The sequence below is a fragment of the Gossypium arboreum genome, chromosome 5 (assembly GCF_025698485.1).
Source record: "Gossypium arboreum isolate Shixiya-1 chromosome 5, ASM2569848v2, whole genome shotgun sequence".
Lineage (NCBI taxonomy): Eukaryota > Viridiplantae > Streptophyta > Magnoliopsida > Malvales > Malvaceae > Gossypium > Gossypium arboreum.
Genome location: NC_069074.1, coordinates 19,383,775 through 19,407,666, shown reverse-complemented (window position 1 = coordinate 19,407,666; position 23,892 = coordinate 19,383,775). Strand labels below are relative to the sequence as shown.

The 23,892-nt window shown below is 33.5% G+C and overlaps 2 protein-coding genes across 8 annotated transcripts; both read left to right on the top strand.

Annotated features, from left to right (window-relative positions):
* Positions 1–3,023: 3,023 nt before the first annotated feature.
* LOC108452805 (endo-1,4-beta-xylanase 1-like) lies at positions 3,024–7,346 on the top strand. Its single transcript, XM_053027492.1, has 6 exons — positions 3,024–3,136; positions 3,442–3,574; positions 3,851–4,227; positions 4,761–4,938; positions 5,089–5,625; positions 6,028–7,346. The coding sequence occupies exons 1-6, from the start codon at positions 3,024–3,026 to the stop codon at positions 7,141–7,143; spliced, it is 2,454 nt and encodes an 817-aa protein (XP_052883452.1). The 3' UTR covers positions 7,144–7,346.
* A 332-nt stretch (positions 7,347–7,678) lies between these two features.
* LOC108450289 (endo-1,4-beta-xylanase 1-like) lies at positions 7,679–12,145 on the top strand. Of its 7 annotated transcripts, none has more exons than XM_053028385.1 (8): positions 7,679–7,840; positions 7,959–8,082; positions 8,476–8,817; positions 8,904–9,063; positions 9,388–9,737; positions 9,896–10,073; positions 10,288–10,824; positions 10,981–12,145. In XM_053028385.1, exons 3-8 carry the CDS (start codon positions 8,759–8,761, stop codon positions 12,094–12,096), a joined length of 2,400 nt encoding a protein of 799 aa, XP_052884345.1. In that variant the 5' UTR covers positions 7,679–7,840; positions 7,959–8,082; positions 8,476–8,758; the 3' UTR covers positions 12,097–12,145. The 7 variants fall into 7 exon arrangements, with proteins under 7 accessions (XP_052884345.1, XP_052884344.1, XP_052884342.1 ...); XM_053028384.1 differs by having other exon boundaries at positions 9,385–9,737; XM_053028382.1 differs by having other exon boundaries at positions 7,684–7,840; positions 8,327–8,817.
* The last annotated feature ends 11,747 nt before the right edge of the window (positions 12,146–23,892 follow it).

Genomic DNA, 23,892 nt, shown 5'->3' with positions numbered 1-23,892 from the left:
TTAGAAAAATTAATATTTTTTATATTTAGATAAATTTGTGTAAAATATTTTTTATTATTTCATAGATTTCTTAAAATATTCCATAAAATTATTTTCAATGAAATAAACATACATATATTTGATATTTTCTTATCTTTTCATTGTTTAATTGAATTTATTTTATATTTATAAAATTTATATTTTACATTATTTTTGCATTTATTAAAATATTTTGTTAAATATGAGTTCATTACAATGTCATTTTTAGTTACATGATTACCAAGTGAATATTTTTATTTTTAAATGTGACATCAATAAAATTGATAAAAAATTTAACAATGTTAATAATTGGATTTGATTTTCAAATTTGAAAAGTAGGACTAAATTCTTGAAAATAAAAGTATTGAAACTAAATTACAAATTTGTGAAGAATACATAGACTTATAACACATTTTATCTTTATACTATAAAACATTTATTATGAATATATTTATAATTGTAATAAATATTTATTATTAAAATATTAATATTGAATATTATTTAAAATTATTATTTTTAAAATTTATTATTAAAATAAAATTGAAATATTAAATAATTTATTAAAATAATAAATTAATATTAATTATATTAATAATTTATTATATGATTAAATATAAATAATTAAATATGTATATTTAATAATATTGAAAAATATAATATTTTATATCAATATTTTAAATATTTTTTAAAATATAATATTTATTATTAATATATTAATATTAAGCTTGATTTATGTTAATTTTTAAATAAAATTAAATTACTTATAGAATAGTTTTTTTCGGAAAATGACTTACTCTTTGTACCAGTTGAGCTTTAGAAGGAGTCATCATTTTACAGTAAAAATGACTTATTTTGTTGAATAAAAACAAAAAAAATAGAAAAAATATTTTCTATAAAACATTTTATATATAAACAAACGGATACTAAAATATCAAATATCCAAATAACACTTAAAAATTAAATTGTAGTTTTAGTTTTTATGTATATATATAAATTAAATTGTAGTTTTAGTTTTTCATGTATATATATAAGAATGATAATTAAATGTCTTTCTCAATGGCATAAAATATACATATACGAATATGAGATGCTTTGATTTGTTTTGTCTTGTTTACGGGACTTTATCATACCTCTTTTTTTTTCTTTTCTCAAACCATGTAAAAAGGTAGGTAGCTGTACTAATTGGGAAGAGAACTAATTTCTCAGAAAAAATAATGGAAAAAGCTATATATTATAGAAATGATTTAAGTACTAAAATATTGGGAAAAGAGTACATGGATTAATGTTTTACCTAACATGTGAAGTTTGTTTGGGCCAATTCCATGCCTTGTAAGTTCTAATTCCAAATTCCAAGATATCATCATCATCATCATCATCATCATCATCAATGACATGGCTTAGCGACTCTTCAAAGAATTACCAATATATGAGATCCTTTCTTTTCCTTCTCGACTTTATACTATTCTATTCCATCTAGTTGTTTACATAACTCAAAAGGTAAATTTAGAAATAAAAACAGCCCAATTTCTTAAAATTTTTAATCATATTATAAAATTATGTAAATATTTTCAACCTATTCTCTTATCATCATCTTGGATCTTGATTTTTCACTTATTGTCATCTTTATCAACATCTTCGATTAATGTAAATTTTATTTGTCAATTTAATTAAGATCTTGAAATTTTTCATAGCATAAAGATTAAAATATTTTAAAAAAATTGAGTACAATTTAATTCAAAAATATGAATATTATAAATTTACTTCATCGTCGTTTAAATAAATTTTTCATCTCTCTTCGATTTTCATTCGATTATGACTTAATATTTTCTCTCTGAAAATTCTATATCTCCTTAATATCATTTTCATTTGATTATAACTCAGTATTTCATTTTGAAAAATCATAACACTAATACCTTTTTTTTCTTCTATTTTTCCTAATATTTTAAATACTTTTAGAATACTTCTAATTTATTAATATTAACAATAATACTTCGCTTTTTCCCTTAATCTTTTAGGTACTTTTGAAATACTCTTACTATTTTCCCTGATATTTTTGGTACTATCGGGAAGTGTTAGGATGGTGATGGTCTGTGCTAAATTTAGCTTTATTTGATATATATAATTGTAATTGATTTAAAACAATACATACATAATTTATCACTAATAAAAACAAATTACTAATTAAATATTATTAATTAAATGTGAAAAGGGTCCTTTAAGAACTATAACATTTGGATTAATTAAATATTATTAATTATCTTTTGTACAAACGAAATGGTCAGGGTTCGTTTTTAATATAAAGTCCCAGATTTTATTTCAAAAGAAATTATTATTATTTTGTTTAATATTATGATAAAATAAAAAATGAATTATTATGATTTTATTTAAAAATAATTTAGTAATATAGTAAATAATAAAAATAAAAATAAATTTGGTTAGTTTAAAAGTTTTTTTTTCCAAAATCATTCTTATATATATTATAGCTATCACTCATATTTTAAATTAATTCTAAACTTCAAAATTTTGTATCTAAAATTTAGTGACATATTAATCAAGCATTTTAACTTACTCGTTAAGTGTTAGCACAAACGTAATGTGGATACATTTAAATATATATGAATCAATTTGCAAACATATATTTATCTACTGCATGGATAATTTAGATATAAAATTCTAAAAAAAAACTATTATTTTTTATTGACATTATATTTTTTAACACGTTAAATTCAACATATTTATGTGATAAGTATACACGCATTTTAAATATGCTCCGTGTCAAATCGGAATTACATTCATGCCTACATTGACAGGTAGACTTACAAAAGGAATTAATTGATACTCTAAGGGCTTCGTTACAAAGTTTTGAAGTTTAGGATCTATTTAAAATTTATGTAATAGTTTGGGGACGTTTGATGGGATTAATCCAAATTCAAATTATAAATAGTTTGTTTTATTCAAATTCATCGATCCATTGTAATTGCAAAGCCTTATGGGCTCATCAATTGATGGATAGGCCTTATTGGCTTATATTCCCTTTTCTAACGGCCAAGGAAAACGACAAGTCGTCACTTGCCGGTCACTACGAGCTGCGCGCTCTTGTAACAGTGGAAACACAGTTGTAAAGCTGAAATCAAATGCTTTGCCATTCAACTTCATGTTTTGGATCATTTCTTTCTTTGATTTTAAAAACTCCATCAATGTTTATTAAACTTTATCTTCCATAACTCATTGCTTCGTTCCTGACTCAGCTTCAACATTCTTTATTAACTAATTCAACTCTAGATGTTTCTCCTCTCTCTTTCTTTCATGCCAAATGGAACCTTTCCACACTCAACTCCATTTCACAACCTTTCATGGAGATCTTCTTTTTCTCCCTTGTTTCCCATCTTTTCCTTTTCGTTTTATATTGGGTTTTCCCTGTAGAATCTGTTTTTCTGCCAAATTTACCGGTATTGGAGACAAACCCATCATTTCACGTATTCGACCAGGTATTACCCACATTTTCTTTTATCTTAATGCTCATTACTCGGCTGATAATGTAGGGATCATTGTTCAAGTAATTCTTACGGATGGCTGCGAGTTTTTAGATATATATTTGAAACTTTACTAATGGCTACGTAAGAAAATCGTTAGGTCTGTTTTGAGCAACCCCAAAAAAATCATAAAATCCTTAAGCATTTCCTTCTTTGAAGTACGAAACCATGTCGATTACTCCACAGTCCATACAGTAAATTCTTCAGATACTGTTTATAATGCTATTTAAACTGAAGAAGTGAGGGATTTATGGCATACTTCTTGCATATGTTTGTGGCATATTGATTTCTTCTGATAGATAGTTTCCTCTGTATGCACAAAGAGTACAAGAAAAGGACATCTTGCCAATGGAAGCAATAACATCATACTAAATCCTACGTTCGAGGATGAGCTTAGTAATTGGTCTGGCAAGGGCTGCAATATTCTTCTTCACGAATCAATGGAAGATGGAAAAATCCTTCCACTATATGGAAAGTTCTTTGCTTCTGCTACAAATCGTACGCGGAGCTGGAATGGAATTGAGCAGGAGATCACAGGTCGAGTGCAAACAAAGCTTGCTTATGAAGTTACCGCGATAGTTCGGATATATGGTGGCAATGTTGCTGATGCTAATATACAGGCCACATTATGGGTTCAAAGCCAGGATATTAATGAGCAGTACATTAAAATAGCTATGTAAGTTTTTTTTTCCCCTCTTGTCTATAGTGCACTTTAGTATTTACTTGCAGTGTCTCATGCATCTTCTGTGGAAAAAATGTACAGCGTTATTTAATCGGCTATTATGATCATTTATGGCTGCTATCATTTGACTATGCTTGAAAATTAGACGATTGATTTTGGAGAAAACCTTGTAGCTATTGTTACCTTTCATTACTTAGTAGGCTTTTATGTTGCATACCTTCAGGGTAGTGAAAGGTTAACATGCTCAGCAAGTCTGGGTAATTTACTTCCAAAATGAAAGTTATCAACAGCCTAAGTTCATTTAAAATATTTTACTACATCATTAAGTAAAATGTGCAGAGTTTGAATCTTTATGAGATGACTAGTTAAGGAAAGGTCAGGCACGTAACATCATATGTTTTTCTATTTAACTTCATCCTTTGAGGTATATGGAATTTTATTATGTGGTATTACAGGCTTTACTTGTATGGTGAGAGTTATCTTTACTGTTCCTCAAATTTCTAATGCAAAATGACTTTGTTCCAAAGTTCACAGGCAACTGACAAAGGCTGGGTGCAGTTGCAGGGGAAATTCCTCCTTAATGGTTCCCCTTTAAAAGTAATTATATTTCTAGAAGGTCCTCCTCCTGGAACTGATATTCTTATTAATAGATTGGTGGTCAAGCATGCTGAGAAGGCTCCTCGTCCACTTCGACCATCCATGAAGGTTGGTAAACAAGCGACTGGGGCCTCTGAAATCTTTTCATAATCTTACATGTATAAATAAATGAGACTTGCTGACACACACGAGATTTATATAAATAAATGAAATCCGGGTTTTAATTCTTGTAAGGTTCTTCTGTCTGGTTTTTCGTAGAATGAAGCTTTTGGAGTGAATATAATTGAGAATAGCAATCTTGATGATGGCATTAATGGATGGTTTCCTCTTGGAAACTGCTCTTTAAACATGGAGTTTGGCTCACCAATTGAACTCCCTCCAATGGCAAGGAACTCCCTCGGAATGCAAGAGCGTCTAAGTGGACGATACATACTTGTAACGAATCGTGCTGACACTTGGATGGGTCCTGCACAGATGATCAGTGGCAAACTGAAACTGTACTTGACATATCAAGTGTCTGCTTGGGTTAAAATTGGTCCTGGATCTACTAGTCCTCAGATTGTCAATGTTGCACTTAGTATCGATGGGAATTGGGTCAATGGAGGCCAGGTTGAGTTTAACAATGGAAGTTGGCATGAGGTTGGGGGCTCATTTAGAATTGACAAACAACCATCTAATGTTATGGTTTACATACAAGGTCCTGCTGCTGGTGTTGACTTAATGGTTGCTGGACTCTACATTTTCCCTGTTGATCGAAGGGCGAGGTTTAAACTTCTGAAAAAACAAACTGATAAGGTAATTCCAAGCTCACCTTCATGATTATTATCAAAAGTGGGTAAAAGTTTCTTAACTCTAGAGTTCTTAGCTCACCATCCTTAATGAATCTGGCCAGTATGGCGGACACTATGTAAAAGTAGTTTTCTTTATGCTTGTGCTTCAGTTCTTTTTTACTGTTTACTCTTCTTCATCAATGGTTTAGAAATTGATAGTGGGATCAAAGATGTGTTGTAATGTAATTTATTTTCGGACTGATTACATGCAAATGTTACATTGTTAATTATTTTGCATGCCGTATCTCATGACAAGCTACAATGAAAAACTAATTCTGCAAATACCGTTTTGCTTTTCGTTGCCAACTGTGCAAGGTTCTAATATCAAAATCTCTCTTTCTTTTTCTTTTTTTTTTTTGCATTGCAGATACGTAAGCGTGACCTCATACTAAAGTTCTCAAGCTCAAAGGCCAACAATGTCAGTGGTGCCTTTGTGAAAGTTGAGCAAATACAAAACTTTTTCCCTTTTGGCTCGTGCATAACAAGAAGCAGCATCGATAATGAAGACTTGGTTCGGTTCTTGGTAAAAAATTTTAACTGGGTTGTGTTTGGAAATGAATTAAAGTGGTCCTGGACGGAACCACAACAAGGTAACTTCAACTATAAGGATGCTGATGAGCTTTTGAACTTCTGTAAGAACAACAACTTGGAAGTTCGAGGTCACTGCATCTTCTGGGAGGTTGAATATGCTATACAACCATGGGTCCAAGGGCTTAATAAGAGTGATTTAACTACAGCCGTTCAAAACCGTCTAACAGACCTTGTTACTCGTTACAAAGGAAAATTCAGGCACTATGATGTAGATAATGAAATGTTGCATGGATCTTTCTATAAAGATCGGTTAGGTAAAGATATCCAAGCAACGATGTTCAGAACATCTCACCAACTGGACCCCTCCGCCACTCTTTTTGTTAATGATTATCACATCGAGGATGGATCTGATGTTAGATCGTCACCAGAGGACTACATACGCCAAATTCTTGATTTGCAACGGCAAGGTGCTCCCGTAGGGGGCATTGGACTTCAAGGACACATTGACAGTCCAGTGGGACCGATTGTTAGTTCTGCCTTGGATAAGTTGGGTACTCTTGGTCTTCCAATCTGGTTTACGGAACTCGATGTGTCATCTGCCAATGAGTTCATTAGAGCTGATGACTTGGAAGTAATGCTCCGTGAAGCATTTGCTCATCCTGCAGTGGAAGGCATAATTCTATGGGGATTTTGGGAGCTGTACATGTCCAGAGAAAACGCACATCTGGTGAATGCGGAAGGTAAGATCAATGCTGCTGGTAAGAGGTATCTTGCTCTTAAGAAAGAATGGTTGTCTCGTGCTCGTGGTTATATTGATGTGCAAGGTGAATTTAGATTCCGAGGCTTTTATGGAACATACAACATAGAAATCAATTCCCCGACCACGAAAATCAACAGAACATTTGTTGTTGACAAGGGAGAGTCGCCTTTGGCAATTAACATTGACCTATAGTTTCGACCCATCCGTCCCCCTTATCGGTCAGGACTCAGGAGTCAGAATCCCAGCAACCAAACATTCATTAGCCAATTCATGGTCTTAAAGGATCGGATCATTGTTCAAAAGTGACATGGGAATCTTGACTCTGTAATACCTCTGTATGTGTTGGAATTGTTTGGAAACTTTTTAACAGCTAAATCCTGCTGTCTGGTTTGAAACCTCAGAGTCGTTCACAGAGGCTGCCATCATTTAGCATGGCGGGTACGTTGTTTCAGTTGTGATCTTAACTTTGTTTAAACGGCAATAATGGTCGTATCATAGGATGATACTTTGTTCCCAGGAACACGCCATTCCAAAGTTCATTCAGTTATGTAATAATTTCGAAAACTAAAATCCTATGAACAATGAAGGAAATTTAAGATTCTTAAAGCTATAAAAGCAAGTTAAAACCCTATCCTACCTAACTTTGTAAGCATCAAAGACTGCCTTGAAATCAAAGATTCATAGAACAAGCTCTAAGAATAAAACATTAAAATCAATGAACAGATTCCCCACTCTTAAAACCTTCTATTCCAATTCAAGCATTGAAATGCATATTGGGAGGGTTATCCTAATCTGCAAGAAAAAGCAATGGCCTACTCAATCCCAATCATTTCTTAAACAAAGAAAATAAGAAGAAAACAGGACAAAAAGGTTTTATTGTGATTGGAAGGTAAGAGGTCGTCTTGTTTTGATTAAACCGAAGTAGGTCAGACTGTAAAAGCTTTTTTTTTTTCTTTTTTGGGTTTTTTGAGCTTAAAGAGATTTGAATGGTTGGTTGGGTTAATTAGGTCCCGCGCTTTTCTTAGACTCAACTTTCAAAGCACTCCGAGTGAAGGTTGGCATGCGCCTTATAAATGATGAGGCTCTCCATTTGCTGCTTCACGAGTCGAAAGCATAAAGCATCCTCCTCAGGTACTGTAGTTATTTCTTTTGCTTTATTTCCTTACGAAAACCTCATAAAGTTTTTCCTTTATTGCGATTTCGTTTACATTTAGCCTCATTGGGTGTTTTCCTTTTTGCTTGATGGGTAGCTAGTTTCGTTTTATTCTCCTTAATTTTGGCTATTTCTCTTTATTAGTAAACTTAAATTTCGTTGTCATGCTCGAGTAATTTTCATCTTTCTTGACGATTGCTGTTTTTAAGCTTAAACCGATAGGAAATTTCGTGGCTGCTTCTTTTGTTGGAACTGCTTACCCCACGTTTTCGCTGCCCTCCACTTTCATGTTGCATGGTGGTTCGTGGGAACTGTTTTTGTATCTGTGATAGTGGGACGTGTAATTGGTGGTTTTTTATGGGGAATTGTAGAAGTGGGAATCCAACTGATAATATCATAGTAAACCATGACTTCTACAAGGGACTGTACTCTTGGCATCCCAATTGCTGCAATGGCTTTATAGTATCAGCCAATTCTGGTAACCGGGTTGGATTGTCACCAAAGTCAGGTGGTAATTATGCAGTTATCAAAAATCGCACAGAACACTGGCAGGGTCTGGAGCAAGATATCACAAGCAAAATTTCACCAGGTTCTACGTACTCAGTTTCTGCTTGTGTTGGAGTATCGGGGCCCCTTTCAGGGTCTACAGATGTCATGGCAACCTTGAAGCTATTAAACCATGGTTCAGGAGCGAGCTATATGTTCATTGGAAAGTAATGATGTTTATTTTTATTGCATTACATTTCTTTGTATATAAACTTAACAAGGAAGTTTTTGTTAATGGCGTTTGTCATTGCAGAACATCTGTGTCAAAGGGAAAATGGGAAATGGTGGAAGGTATATTCTCATTACCAACAGTGCCTAATCAGGTTATATTTTATTTGGAAGGGCCTCCTCCGGGTGTTGAGCTGCTTATTGATTCAGTGGTTATTAGGTGTCCTAGTTCAAGCAAGTCAGAGGTAACATTGCCTTAGAGAAGTTTATCCTTTTTCTTTTCCATAACTGAGTATTGTAAAATGTTCATTTTCAAAATGCTGAAATGGTCTATGAGTAGCCAACTGCCTGCGTGATCTGTCAGTAAAGTGCTAAACTGTTAAATTTGGTAACCAAGAGTTTAATATAAGGAAGCCTCAATCACCGAAAAAAAAAAGTATGAGTTATTTAATTTTTCATTTGTTAACTCCACTCCCTTCTGGCCAAGGGGAAAAGTAAAAAGAAAGAAGCCTGTTTCGTAGTCTTACAGTGATTTTTTGATCCCTTTGCCATCCTCTTTGTTTCAGAAGAGTACAAGCATAGGATGCAGTGCTGTTGGAGACGAGGTCATCATAAACCCTCAATTTGAAAATGGTCTCAGTAACTGGTCTGGAAGAGGCTGCCAGGTTGTTTTGCATGATTCTATGGCAGATGGGAAGATTGTACCAGAAACTGGGAAATTTTTTGCATCTGCATCAGAGCGCACTCAGAACTGGAATGGAATCCAGCAGGAGATCACTGGAAGAGTGCAGCGAAAGCTAGCATATAATGTAACAGCTGTTGTGCGGATATTTGGTAACAATGTCACAACTGCTACTATACAAGCTACATTGTGGGTCCACACACCAGATCGTGGTGAACAGTACATCGGAATTGGCAAGTAAGTTCCTTTATTTGTTTTATTGTGCATAGTACTAGTGTTTTTTTCACTCAAAATCTCCGGCCATTTACACGTTCTTCCCTAGATTTATTTGGTTTATGAAGATCCCATATGTTCCTTTGGTGTTGGGGTCTTGATGCTTTCTTTTAATATAATAGAGTGCAGGCGACCGATAAGGATTGGGTGCAATTGCAGGGAAAGTTCCTTCTAAATGGTTCCCCTTCAAGAGTAATCATCTATTTAGAAGGCCCACCTCCAGGCACAGACATTCTTGTCAATGCCTTAAGCGTAAAGCATGCCGAGAAAATCCCTCCTTTACCACCACCGATTATTGAGGTGAGTTGAATGATTTTGCTTTGGAATCTGTTATTGATTTTCTTGTACTTTAGAGAAGATATCGGATGCTTAGATTTGCTGCATGCTTTCCCACAATAAAACCCCTAATTGATATAAGCATGCACTTTTTGACAGTAGGATCTACATATTGAAGTTAATGCAGTTAAAAATAACCCAAGTGATGGTTTCCTGATGTGTTCTTATTTTCTTGTAGAATCCTGATTATGGAGTTAATATGGTTACAAATAGCCAACTAAGTGATGGAACCAATGGATGGTTTCCTCTTGGTAACTGCAATTTGAGTGCTGCATCAGGCTCACCAAAGATACTTCCTCCAATGGCTAGAGATTCCCTTGGTGTCCATGAACCTTTAAGCGGCCGCTATATCCTGGTGAAAAATCGCACGCAAACTTGGATGGGCCCAGCTCAGATGATCACTGATAAGCTGAAACTTTTCTTGACATACCAAGTATCTGCTTGGGTTCGAATTGGTTCTGGAGCAAGTGGTCCTCAAAATGTGAATGTCGCACTTGGTGTGGACAACCAGTGGGTAAATGGTGGACAAGCTGAGATTAAAGATGGTAGATGGCATGAAATCGGTGGTTCCTTTAGAATTGAGAAGCAACCATTGAAGGTTATGGTTTATGTCCAGGGTCCAGCTGCAGGTGTTGATTTAATGGTTGCTGGACTTCAGATTTTCCCTGTTGATCGTGTGGCCCGGTTTAAGCATTTGGCGAGGCAAACTGACAAGGTAATATCCAGTTGCAATTTCAGTAGTATTTGCTGTATCAAAAGTATGCTGACATTATAACTTCCAACGTTGGGTCCTTTTTTACCAAGCCTCTTGTGTATTTGTAGTCCTAGCTCACTTTTAACTTGTAAGGGGTTTCATTTGGCTTATGTACAGACTCGAAAGCGTGATATTATCCTTCAATTCTCAGGATCTGAATCAAGCAGTTTGTTTGGAACCTCTGTTACAGTCATGCAAACACAAAATAGTTTCCCTATAGGGTCTTGCATCAATAGAACAAATATAGAGAACGAAGATTTTGTTGATTTCTTTGTGAAAAACTTCAACTGGGCGGTGTTCGGAAATGAATTGAAATGGTATTGGACGGAACCACAAAGAGGAAATTTCAACTACAAAGATGCTGATGATATGGTGGCTTTATGTCAAAACAACAAAATAGAAACCCGAGGTCATTGTATTTTCTGGGAAGTTCAGTCCACTGTCCAGCAATGGATTCAAGCATTGAACAAAAATGACTTGATGAAAGCTGTTCAAAATCGTCTAACAGGCCTTCTCACACGTTACAAGGGAAAGTTCAGGCACTATGATGTGAACAACGAGATGTTGCATGGGTCATTTTATCAAGACCGGCTGGGCAAAGATATCCGAACATACATGTTTAAGACTGCAAATCAGCTTGATCCATCTGCCACGCTATTTGTGAATGATTATCATGTTGAAGATGGAAGGGACACCAGATCATATCCTGAAAAGTATATTGAACAAATTCTTGATTTGCAGCAGCAAGGTGCACCTGTTGGAGGGATTGGGATTCAAGGACATATAGATAATCCAGTAGGACCAATAGTGTGTAGTGCTCTGGATAAGTTAGGCGTTCTTGGTCTTCCTATCTGGTTTACAGAGCTTGATGTGTCTTCCCTCAATGAACACATTCGAGGGGAGGATTTGGAAGTTATGCTTAGAGAAGCTTTTGCACATCCTGCTGTGGAGGGTGTAATGCTGTGGGGATTTTGGGAATTGTTCATGAGCCGGGACAATGCCCATCTGGTTGATGCAGAAGGTGAAATCAATGAAGCTGGGAAGAGATTTCTTGCTCTTAAACATGAATGGTTGTCTCATGCACACGGACGTATCGATATTCAAGGACAATTCGAATTCAGAGGCTTTCATGGGACATATGTTGTGGAAGTTGAAACTGAATCGAACAAAGTTTCGAGAACATTTGTTGTTGACAAGGGCGACTCCCCATTGGTGGTGTCCATAGATCTGTAAATCGAATTATTATGAATAAAATATGGGATGAATCAAGATGTGACACAAAGTTAATATGAGAAGATAACTAAAGCAAATATCATATGAAAAATAACGTGATAAGTTATAAGTTAAAACATGCTATAAAATTATTTATTCCTACATTTTATATTTCAAAATATAAATTTAATTGTTAACATTATTAAAATTATTTTGTTAACTTAAGATCCATTACATGACTATTGAGTAGTTTTTTTTTTTTAATATCACGTTAATAAATTTAAGAGAATAATTTCAATAATTAGACTTGAATTTTAAAAATAAAAGGACTAAATTTGTAAAATTAAAATAAAAATTAAAATATAAAAATAAAACAAGAACTTGAAGCATATATTAACCTAAATTATAAACCCTAAATTCCCATTTATAGTACTTTGAATAAAGAAAAGCAACCTTGAAAGAAAAATCAAATCAGTTTAATAAATTAGGTAAAATATATTATAGATGACAAATAAAACACAATAAATAATCTCTAATAGATTAGGAAAATAATCGATGAAATGTGATATAAATTAATATATAACATAAAAAAACCATTACTGATTAAACAAATTGTAGATTAATAAAATTTAATATTATAATTTTTAAACAATTAACTCCTGAAATTGCTTTGTAATTGTATGCATTCACTTAGTCTATCCTAAAAATTACCGAAAAAGCCCTCAAAATTAAAATGAATAGCATGAATTAAAAGCTGAGTCCAATGTTTTGAATCCCGGTTTCACAATGAATTGGGGGATAACTTTTATATATTGTTATAGAGTTGGGAGAAAACATGGGAAATCATAAGAAAAAGCTTTGATTATGTAATAGTGAAACAAATTGCTTGTGGTCCTTCTCACAGAAGAACAAAATCTTGATGATTTGTCTCCCATTTTCCAATCTGGCAAGTTCATGTATATCCCCTCCAAGAAAGTTTCATGAAATATGGCTGCTTTACCTTTTGTTTTGTCTCCCAGAGTAGTTTATTAGGTTGGTGAAAGGGTGGTGACTCAGCCCACTCCTTTCACTGTGAAAATAAAGTTGAGGTCCAGGAAGAGTGTCAAACTAGACAAGGCCCAAAGGTTCAGACAAAAACAAAAGGACTTGGGTTTTTAGTGACTAAAAAGAAAAGGAGAAAATGACTGAACGTAGAAAAAAAATAGCAGCCAAGAAGGGATTAGACAAGCCCTCCAATTGAAAGCTGAAGTTAGAGAACTAGAAAAGAAAAAGAATGAAAGTTAGGTGGGAGAAATGGAAGTTCATGGACTCAAAATGGGGACCCCATTTTTTGATTTTGTATTGGATTCTACCATCATTTCAGTTAAATATCCCAATTGGTAGTCTCATTCAAATCTGATGTCAAAATCCCAATATCATCTCCTGCATGTAATGTGTAAGAATCAACATCAGTTTTTGTTTTTTTATTTTACACATAGATAGCTGTAACTATTTATGATTTTTTTTATAATGATGTTCTTTCCAAAACTAAACAGGTACCATGTAGAATGACTTGATGTTTTGTGGGATAGGAAGCTGCAACATATTGCTATCTTAATCAAACAATTGAAGTGTAATATAATCAATTTGGACTCTCTCACCATCTACTCCTACCACTAAACCATAGACCAAGAAAAATAGATAAGTAGAAAAAAAAGGGGGGGGGGAGGGGGGACTATTAACAACAGTGTTAACATATATATACGATATTTTAAGTTTTTCCTAAATCCAAAACACAAGTAAGATGCAGAGATATAGAATGTATACTGTATACATAAAGTATAAAAGTAGGTTGATGATGATGAGGGGTTCACAGCTTCTGAGATGCTGGAGGTTCAAATTTGGTGTGTTTGATTGGACCCGAAAACAGTATCTCTCTATCTCTCTCTCACATTGTCTCGGTCAAAATACATGGTTCTAATGGACCCCATTGCCCACATGGGCGTATAGTGGAAGGGTGTTGGGTCGTTTCCAATTCCACACAAGTGCACGTTAGCTTCAGTCGCTTCCCTAAAAACCTTTCTTCCTCCAAAGGAGAATGTGAGAGAGAGATGAAATGGAAAAAGGGAGGGGAGGGGTGGTTGTCTGTGAATGATCAAAAAGGAGGTAACATTTTATGTGACTGGGAACCGACCCCACCCCACCAAGTATATAATAAATAAAAACAATTGTAGCAAAGAGTGGCAGAGACAGGGATTTATGAGATGTCTAGTGCATCGGGAAACAGCTCCCGCGCTGTTTTCGCGCGGCTCTCTCTGAAATGGGACCCAACACACAGGCCCTGCCATTGCCACCGCAACCATAAAAAAAAAAAACTCTGAGTTTCTTTATGGGGCTTTGAAGTTTAAGGGATGACAAGGTGAGTTAGAGATCCACCATTGACATGCTTAGCAGCAGTAGTAGCAGCGGAAGTGGGAGTGCTTCATCTTGTCTTTCGTCTCTATAACATTACACAACTGCAAGTCTGCAACTTGTAGTGTGGGTTCAATTATATCTATATTTTTTATTATTTATTGTACTATCTATCAATTTATAAATTAAAATTAAAATATGTTAAATATATATACCTTGTAGTTCAATTGGAAAAAAAAAATTAATTTATCATTTTTAGTAAAAGATTATTATTATTTTAATGCGTTTTATTTATTTTTTCATACTTTTATATTTGTTTTTGGTACATAAAAATAGAGATCCAAGTTAAGCACGCAACAAGCCATGTCCTGAGTTATCTGAAGACTCTCTGACAGATCCATTGAAGAATCGGTCTCAATCTGCCTACAATCGTCTTCGACAACTTTTATACGACGAGTTAAACAAACTAATAGGTCGGAACAAGGAAATCCTATGCGTCGTAGTTGTCTTGGGAATCAAGACTAACATTACTTTCAAAACCGAATCATCAAAACAACTCGTAGTAAACGCTTCCTGTACAACAGACAACAATGTTTTGCTTACCATGTCCCAGTATTTCTGAAAGAACAAAAGTTGAAAACCATCCAACCGCAGGGATTTCAAAGCCTTCATTGAAAATAGTGCATTTCGAACCTCCGATAAAGAAACTATACTCAATAGATTTTCCTTCTCCGATTATGAAAAACTTGATCGAAATCTTCCATAATCACCCAACAAAGGTTGCACCTCCCTGTCCATAAAAAGTTGTCAGTAAAAGTCAACCACATAAACGTAAATCTGATCCCGATCCATAACCCATTGATCCTCAATAATCAACCCAACAACTTTATTTCTATTTCTTCGTATTAGCGTAGTCAAATGAAAGAACTTGATATTCCATTCACCATGTACAATCCAATCTAATCTAGATTTCTGAAGCCACAACCCTTCCTGAGTCAAAATATTTTCATATTCAATCGATAGATTTTTTTTTTCCAACTGTTGCAAGAAGTCCGAAGTTAAATAACAAGGACATCAAGTTGACCATTCCATAGCATAATCAAATTATATACATGCCACATTCTTTGGAACCAAAATATATAATATATTTCTACCATTCAATTATAGTGTGACGTCCGCAAAAATTTTGGAACCAAAATAACATATTTCTACCGTTCATTTATAGTGTGACGTCCACAAAGATTCAACTTTGTGAGTTCCACAAATTAAATATCTACAAGTAGAAGAAAAAACTAAAATAAACATATAAATGCTTAGTGATTTCAAATGAAAAACACAAGGTTTAGGCATACTAGCTACCATAATTTTGACATACATTTGACTAACCTTAGCACATAATGTCATAATTAGGAACATGACAACATTGACATCCAAATAGGTTAGACATTATAACATATCATGAATATCATCAATTCATACCAAATCATACTTTACCATCTCACTTGCATACATCAAGATACAAAATTATGTTATTTTAATATAAATCACAAATCATAATACCATATTACATTAGTTCACTTCTTCTTCTTCTTTTTTAATTCAATATCCAATTTTAGTATTTCGCCCAATGAAACACTAGTAAAATGGACTCAGATACACAGGCGAACTACACTACACTAAGGCACTGAAGTGCAAAGCCCATGGGCATCAAATATATAAACATTTCAAATACATTCTTTCACCACACCAAAGTTTTCGTAAAGATGTATAATACTCGATAATCCGCAACAGATGTTGGATCTCAATATAACCTTTAATAATCTTTGTACAATCACATATTTCGTACAAGCACGCATAATCCTTTATTGGCATGTCAATCATATCATAACATTTTACTAAGTTCATATGGGTATCAACTATTCATATTTGCAAATTCAACCCTATAGTCATTTCCAATTACATATCATATCATGTAATCATTTTCAATTACATATCATACCCTGTACAATGTATTATAACATAGTAAACATATATCTCTATGTCAATATTCATTAACATATCAAATTATTTCCAAGCATAATAATAATGAAACAAACACAAACATACATATAACACAAGGGAAGGTAGTAAGTTCCAATTGAACTTACCTTTTTGAAACACAAAACGAGTAGATTCTTCATGGGCTAATCCATAATTTTAGTTTTTTCCCTATTAACTCCAACTTAATCCAATTCTTGATTTATACACATATTTTATATACCAAATCCATACTAAACATTAGCAAATATTGTCATGAGATGCATGATATTAAATAAGTTCATTTTTTATTTCCCTCATATTTTACATTTTATTCAATTTTGTAATACCCCTCACCTGATCTGATTATCGAAACCAAGCTATAGGATGTTATAACAGTCGACGAAATAATTACATGCAACATAAAATTCAAATATTTCAAATAACATGCAATTATTACATATCACAAACAAAATCAAGTTTAAATCGAGCTTACAAAAGGTCTAAAATTAACCCTAGAACAAACAGGGATCAAACTGCAACATTTTCAAAAGATAAAGACACTCATGTAAAACGAGTGTGTAACGTCCCCCTACCCGAGACCGTTTCCGGAGTTAAGCAGGAGACATTACAAAACTTATCTTAGCACTTAAACAGTTTTCATAGTAAACTATCCATCTGCGTCACGGTCGCTAAAAAAATCATATCTCGAGTTACGAAACTCGAAATCCAATTCCGTAAATTTTCCCTGAAACTAGATTCATATATCTACTTACTAGCTTTTTTCTAGAATTTTTGGTCAGGCCAATTAGTACAGTTTATTAGAAGAAGTCTCCCCTGTTTCAGGGTTCGGCTACTCTGACCCTTATGCACTACGAATCAAATTTCTTCCTGTACAGAAATCCAATGACTATGCCATTTGTTTCAATTAAAAATAGACTCAATAAGGAATCCATACAAATAAAGTTTGAGTCCTAATTCTTAATACACAATTTATGGTGAATTTCTAAAGTCAGAATAGGGAATCCAGAAATTGTTCTAACCCTGTTTCACCAAAACGTAAATATCTCATAAAATACAACTCTTTTACCTATTTTGTTTCTTCCATATAAAAATAGATTCATTAATCTTAAATTACATATTTTATTCATCATCTAATTCACTTTATACTATTTTTGGTATATTTTCAAAGTTGGACTACTGTTACTGTCCAAATCTGTTTTAGTATAAAATGTTGATAACTAAGTTTATAACATCTTCATTTCTTCTCTCTACAACATTTACCAACAATTCCTCTTATTACTCTTCACTAACATATCAAAACATACCATACTTAAGGTTTTGGTAACATTTACAAAACATACCAAAATATCACTTAACAACTTAGATACTTTCAAAATGACCAAAAAACATCCTAGGTACAATGCCATTTTCCAAAAAGATAGAAACTTCACCAATTTGAGTTTGGGGATCGGCTTGTATGCTAAGTCCTTATACTTTCAGACTTAGCTCAAGACGAAACAAACCGTACGCTGAGAATACTCTCAGTGGTATTTCTATAAACAATAGCTTAATCAACTTTAAAACATGGTAATTCAAACACATTATTGCTATTATTCAATATCAATCAGTACTTTAATAACCTTTACTTTATTTACCCTTATTAACCTAACTCGGACACTGACGGATACACGGATCCAACCCACACTCCGGGATAAGCACATAGTGCTTCATCGGAATAAATCCGGAACTTTAACATTATAGTACACAAAGTACTTCATCGGAACAAATCCGGAACTTTAACAGTAGTCGACACATAGTGTCTCATCGACTCAATGTCGGAATATCCCAATACTTCCAATTCCTATGACATGTCAACTATATCCGACTAGCCCGACATCTTTGTTAATAGGGTATTCAAAATCACATTCATTTCAATATGGTAAAAATACTTACCTCATTCACATTTTCATACAATATAAATATCAAATATAGCAATAACGATTAAGCTCGGTTTATAGAAATACAAACCACTATTTATCGAATTTAATCGATATCTTCGTTCACTTTCTCTTTTCCTTCTTTGATGACGATCCGTGCTACGTTTGCTACTAACAATCATACAATTAAAATCATCAATATACTAATTCATAAAACACATTTTTCACTTTCTATCAAACTTTTACGAAAATTCCAATTTCATCCTTTTTCCATTACTAATCTTTTTTTCTTTAACTTAAGCTTCATATTCTCTTTTAATCAACTCATTAACAATTTCTAACTCATAAAATTCATTATAAAACATAAATTTTGACCTTCTCGAAGAATTAACTCTTTCAACTCAGAATTATTCGGAATGCAAAGTCGATTCTGAAATCTTAGGCAGCCATTTCCATCAATGCTAAAATTTTCATTGTATCATTCGAATCATCTCTTTTCTTTAACAACTCATCATCTTCTAACTGTCTTGATCTGATTCGATCAAACATTACGCCTTTATTCTTAATTCACCAAAAGGCTTCCATCTTCAATGATACTAAGTTATGCAAACATTGCTCGTAATTCAATCGCAGACTTTTCTACTCGGTCGTCGGCTACTACATTAGCCTTCCTCGGATGATAGTCTATGACACAATCATAGTCTTTTAGAAGCTCTATCCAACGCCTTTGTCTCGATTCAATTCTTTTTTAAAGCGATACTTCAAACTTTTATGATCCGTATAAACATAGCACTTTTCACCATAAAGATAGTGCCTCCAAAGCTTTAAGGCAAAAATTACAGCTGCTAATTCTAAATCATGAGTTGGATAGTTGCGTTCATGCGGTTTCAGTTGCCGTGAAGCATAAGCAATGACTTTCTCGTTCTGCATCAGTACACATCCCAGTCCACTCAATGAAGCATCACTGTACACTACAAAATCTCTTTCTGATTCTGGTAAAGTCAATACCGGTGCCTCTGTTAACATTCGTTTCAATGCTTCAAAAATTTTCTGACATTGCTCATTCCAAACAAATGGAATATTCTTCTGTAGTAGCTTGGTCATCGGTAAGGCTATATTTGAAAATCCGTTGACGAATCTTCGATAGTAACCAGCCAATCCGAGAAACCTTCGTACCTCTGATACATTCTTAGGAACTTTCCACTGAATAACTGCTTCAATCTTCTTTGGATCCACTCTAATTCCATCCGCTGATACGACATGACCAAGAAACACAACTTCTGATAACCAGAATTCACACTTGCTCAATTTTCCGTACAATTGCTTTTCTCGTAGTATTTGCAAAACAATCTGGAGATGTTGCTCATGATCTTTTTCTGACTTGGAATACACCAAAATATCATCGATAAAAACTACTACGAACTGATCCAAGTATGGCTGAAAAATCCGATTCATAAGATCCATAAAAGCAGCAGGGGCATTTGTCAGTCCAAATGGCATCACTAAAAATTCATAATGCCCATACCTCGTACGGAATGCCGTCTTCAATATGTCGCACTCTTTTACTTTCAACTGATAGTATCCCGACCTTAGATCAATCTTTGAAAATACGGAAGCTCCTTTCAGTTGATCAAACAAATCATCTATTCGGGGAAGTGGATACTTGTTATTGACAGTCAATTTGTTGAGTTGTCGATAATCAATGCACAACCGCATCGACCCATCTTTCTTCTTAACAAATAACATTGGAGCTCCCCATGGTGATGTACTAGGTCGTATAAAACCTCTGTCCAATAAGTCTTGCAACTGTACTTTTAATTCCTTTAGCTCAGTAGGTGCCATACGGTACGGAGGTATCGATACCGGATCTGTACCTGGGTAGACTTCAATCACAAATTCTACCTTTCGATCAGGGGGTAATCCAGGTAATTCCTCAGGGAATACATCAGAAAATTCACATACAGTCCGAATTTTACTACACTGACTTTCAACTGAATCCGAATTAATCACATATGCTAAGAAAGCATTACAACCTCGATGAAGAAGCTTGCTAGCTTTAATGGCCGAAACAATACGAATTGATCCACTAGTCCGAATACCATTTACTTCAATTCTATCTTCACTTTCATTCTGAACAATAAACTTCTTCTTATAACAGTCTAAAATCACTCCATGTTCTGATAACCAGTCCATTCCCAAAATAACATCAAAGTCGCCAAATGGCATAATCAACAGATCAAGAGGGAATATTCTATCTTGAATCATTAACGAACATCTTCGACATATATGGTTCATCATCTTCACTATACATCTCTTGATCGGTATCCTCAATGCTTTTATCAGACATTCTTAATTTTATAAAACAAAAATATTCAACAAACATATTAGCATCCAATCCCAACTCAAATTTGACTCAGTAATGGCATGTACCTCTAGATTCACATTGACATTCGATTTAGTCCTAGAACCGACTAAACCTAATTAGCTCTGATACCAATCAATATTTAAAAATTTTCTATTTTTCTTCATTTTAACCTCATACATGTAGAACTTTGAATTAGGCATCCATAAACATAAAAATCATAAGAAAATGAGCTAAAACAACTTACCAATCAAGCTTTAGGGCCTTAATCCTCAAATTTCCCTTTTCTATTTCTTTCTTTCTTTCTTTCTTTCTTTCTCACGTTTGCTCTCTGTAACTCTTTCTATGTTTCTTTACTCATTATTCTTTATTCATTATACTATATTATATTATTATTAACCTATAATAAATATAAAATTAACATGTGTAATAGCTATAACATAAAATATCTTATAGCTATTACACATATATACCAACTATTACACATGTTATATCATACATTCACACACATGGCACTTAGGGTCTAATTGCTAGATTAGTCCCTTTTACTTCTTTAATCTATAATTAAACTTTTATTCCTTATGCAATTTAATCTTTTAAACTAAATTCAAGCTACTTCACTTAATTAAACACTAAATAACCATTCAACTATAATTCATAAATATTTCTAATAAATATTCATGAATAAATTTCACGAAAACAGTACTCAAGACTCAATTTCCGACACCGTAACTTTCGGTTCATTACAGAGTGTCACACGGTTGTGTTCGCAGGCTGTGTAACTCGCTAAAGTTGTGTGGATCAAACACTAAAACTTCATCAAAAGTCACATAATCGTGTGGCTGAACCATGTAACAAACTGAGGTTATGCAAATTATAAGTGACTAAATCTACAATACTCGCACGGGCATGTGGCTGGCTCATATGGCAATCGAGAACCATATGGCTCCAAAGCTTTCTACATTTCAGTGGTCACACGACCGTATGGAACAAAAATATGTCATCTTAAATCTGTTGCATACCAATATAAACTTTTAACATGTTGGTGCATACTTACACCTTTAAACCTGCACCAAAACATACTAAAATATGTACCCAAAACGTTCATTTACATATGCACAAAACTATCAAGAATTCAAACAAGAAGTGCACTCCAAATTAACATCTAATTCCAACCATTTCATCTCTAACATTTACCACTCATAAATTTCAATTATAGCCCAATTCAATGTTATACATCCATGTACCAAAACCATCTATTCCATTACCAATTCCATAAGCAACTGTACTTAGCTACCATCACATTTCCATAACTAAATAATATACCATATCAAACATGCTAAGGTAACTTTTACACATCCAAATTGGCCGTTTTTATGCTTCAAGCATAACTTGCCAAATTACTATCATATACTATTCGAAATTATTATTTTCAAGCAACCAAAAGCCATTAAAATTCTTGATACATCTCTATAAGTATAAAAAGCAAACATATGTACAAAACAAGCTCTATTTATATGCCACATAACCGTGTTTGAAACGTTTAAAATACTACTGAATCAGAAGTTGGGTAGTGTGTGCTCCGAGTTGATTCGATCGACGAGTTCTGTAAAAGTCTCAACTATAGAAACAGAAACAAAAAACGGAATCGAGTAAGCGTTATATTTTCTTAGCAAGTTCATAGGTTAAAAAACTATAGAGCTTACTGGAAATCACAGTTAATATACTAACTTAAATAACTACATGACTTTCCCGTCAACACAATCGTGCATTGAGTTTAACAAATACAATACTTTAACATTTCGAATTGTACCATACAATTCCATTCAAAACCAATTTATTAAAAAATCTATCAAATTCATCATTTACATTCTTCCAATTACATATATAAATACATCTCTGTCATCAAAGATATTCTTATACAATCTTTTACCTTTTCATTAACATTTTAGCCCATTGAACTAGAAAAAAACAGATACGAATACACGGGTAACCACCAAAACACACCTGATTACTTGTCTGAGCGAAATACACACCTGAGCACCAAAGTGCTAAGCACATAGACACATGTCAACATCCCCACTAAACACACCAATGTCTCCAAAGAGACAAACAGTAACAGTGGTCTTCGTAGAGACAAACTTGGTAATCTGTAACAAATGTTGGATCCTAATTTAAACAGTAAATTCTCCGTACATTAATATCATCTCATATCATATCATGTACAATGCACAAATAACACTATTGGCATGCCTATTTATCCTATCCTATAAAACATTTGTCTGAGCACTTTTAACACATTTAATCACTTATTTACAATTCAGTCCATTTTCACCTTTAGTACCTTTTTTAATTCAATTCAAAACATAATCACATAATATAAATTCACAATTCAAACACATATATTACACATATATGCATAACTACACCATATGAACTTACTTGGAAAAACTATATTAAACGAGGTGTCGAGGACTAGTATGCAATTTTCCCTTTTCCTCGATTAAGTCCTTGTTGATACGAATCTTGATCTAAACTGTAATTCATTCCAAATTATTAGTTATAAACATCTTATAACAGTTTATCTAATGCATATGATATCCTATTATTACTTTTCATAATTTTTCCTAAAATTTTGCACTTTATTCAATTTAGTCCCTAAAATCGAAACAAACATATCATTCACATTTAAGATTAGTTTTTGAAACCAATATCAAATTCATCCCTCTACAACCCTCTAATAATTATATTTACAGAAATTCATCACTAATTTTGAAATTCTTACACTTTAGTCCCTATGAGCAAAACTAACAATTATGCAATACATTCTAGCCTCCATAACAAACCTACGAAATCCTTTCATGGCTAAAAGTTACACTAAAATAATTACCCTTAGAATGATGCAACTTCTTCCTTAGCATTAAAGGTTCCCTGGTACCCAATCTAACCTAAATTCTCATGAAATTATGCAATACATTCCGACCTCCCATAGCATCATATTCTAACATCCTCATAACATTGCCCAAACTTTTGTCCAAGTTCTCAAAAGCAAAACCCGGTGACAAATCATGCACTTTAACCCGGAAGTCGACAAAGAATAAATCAACA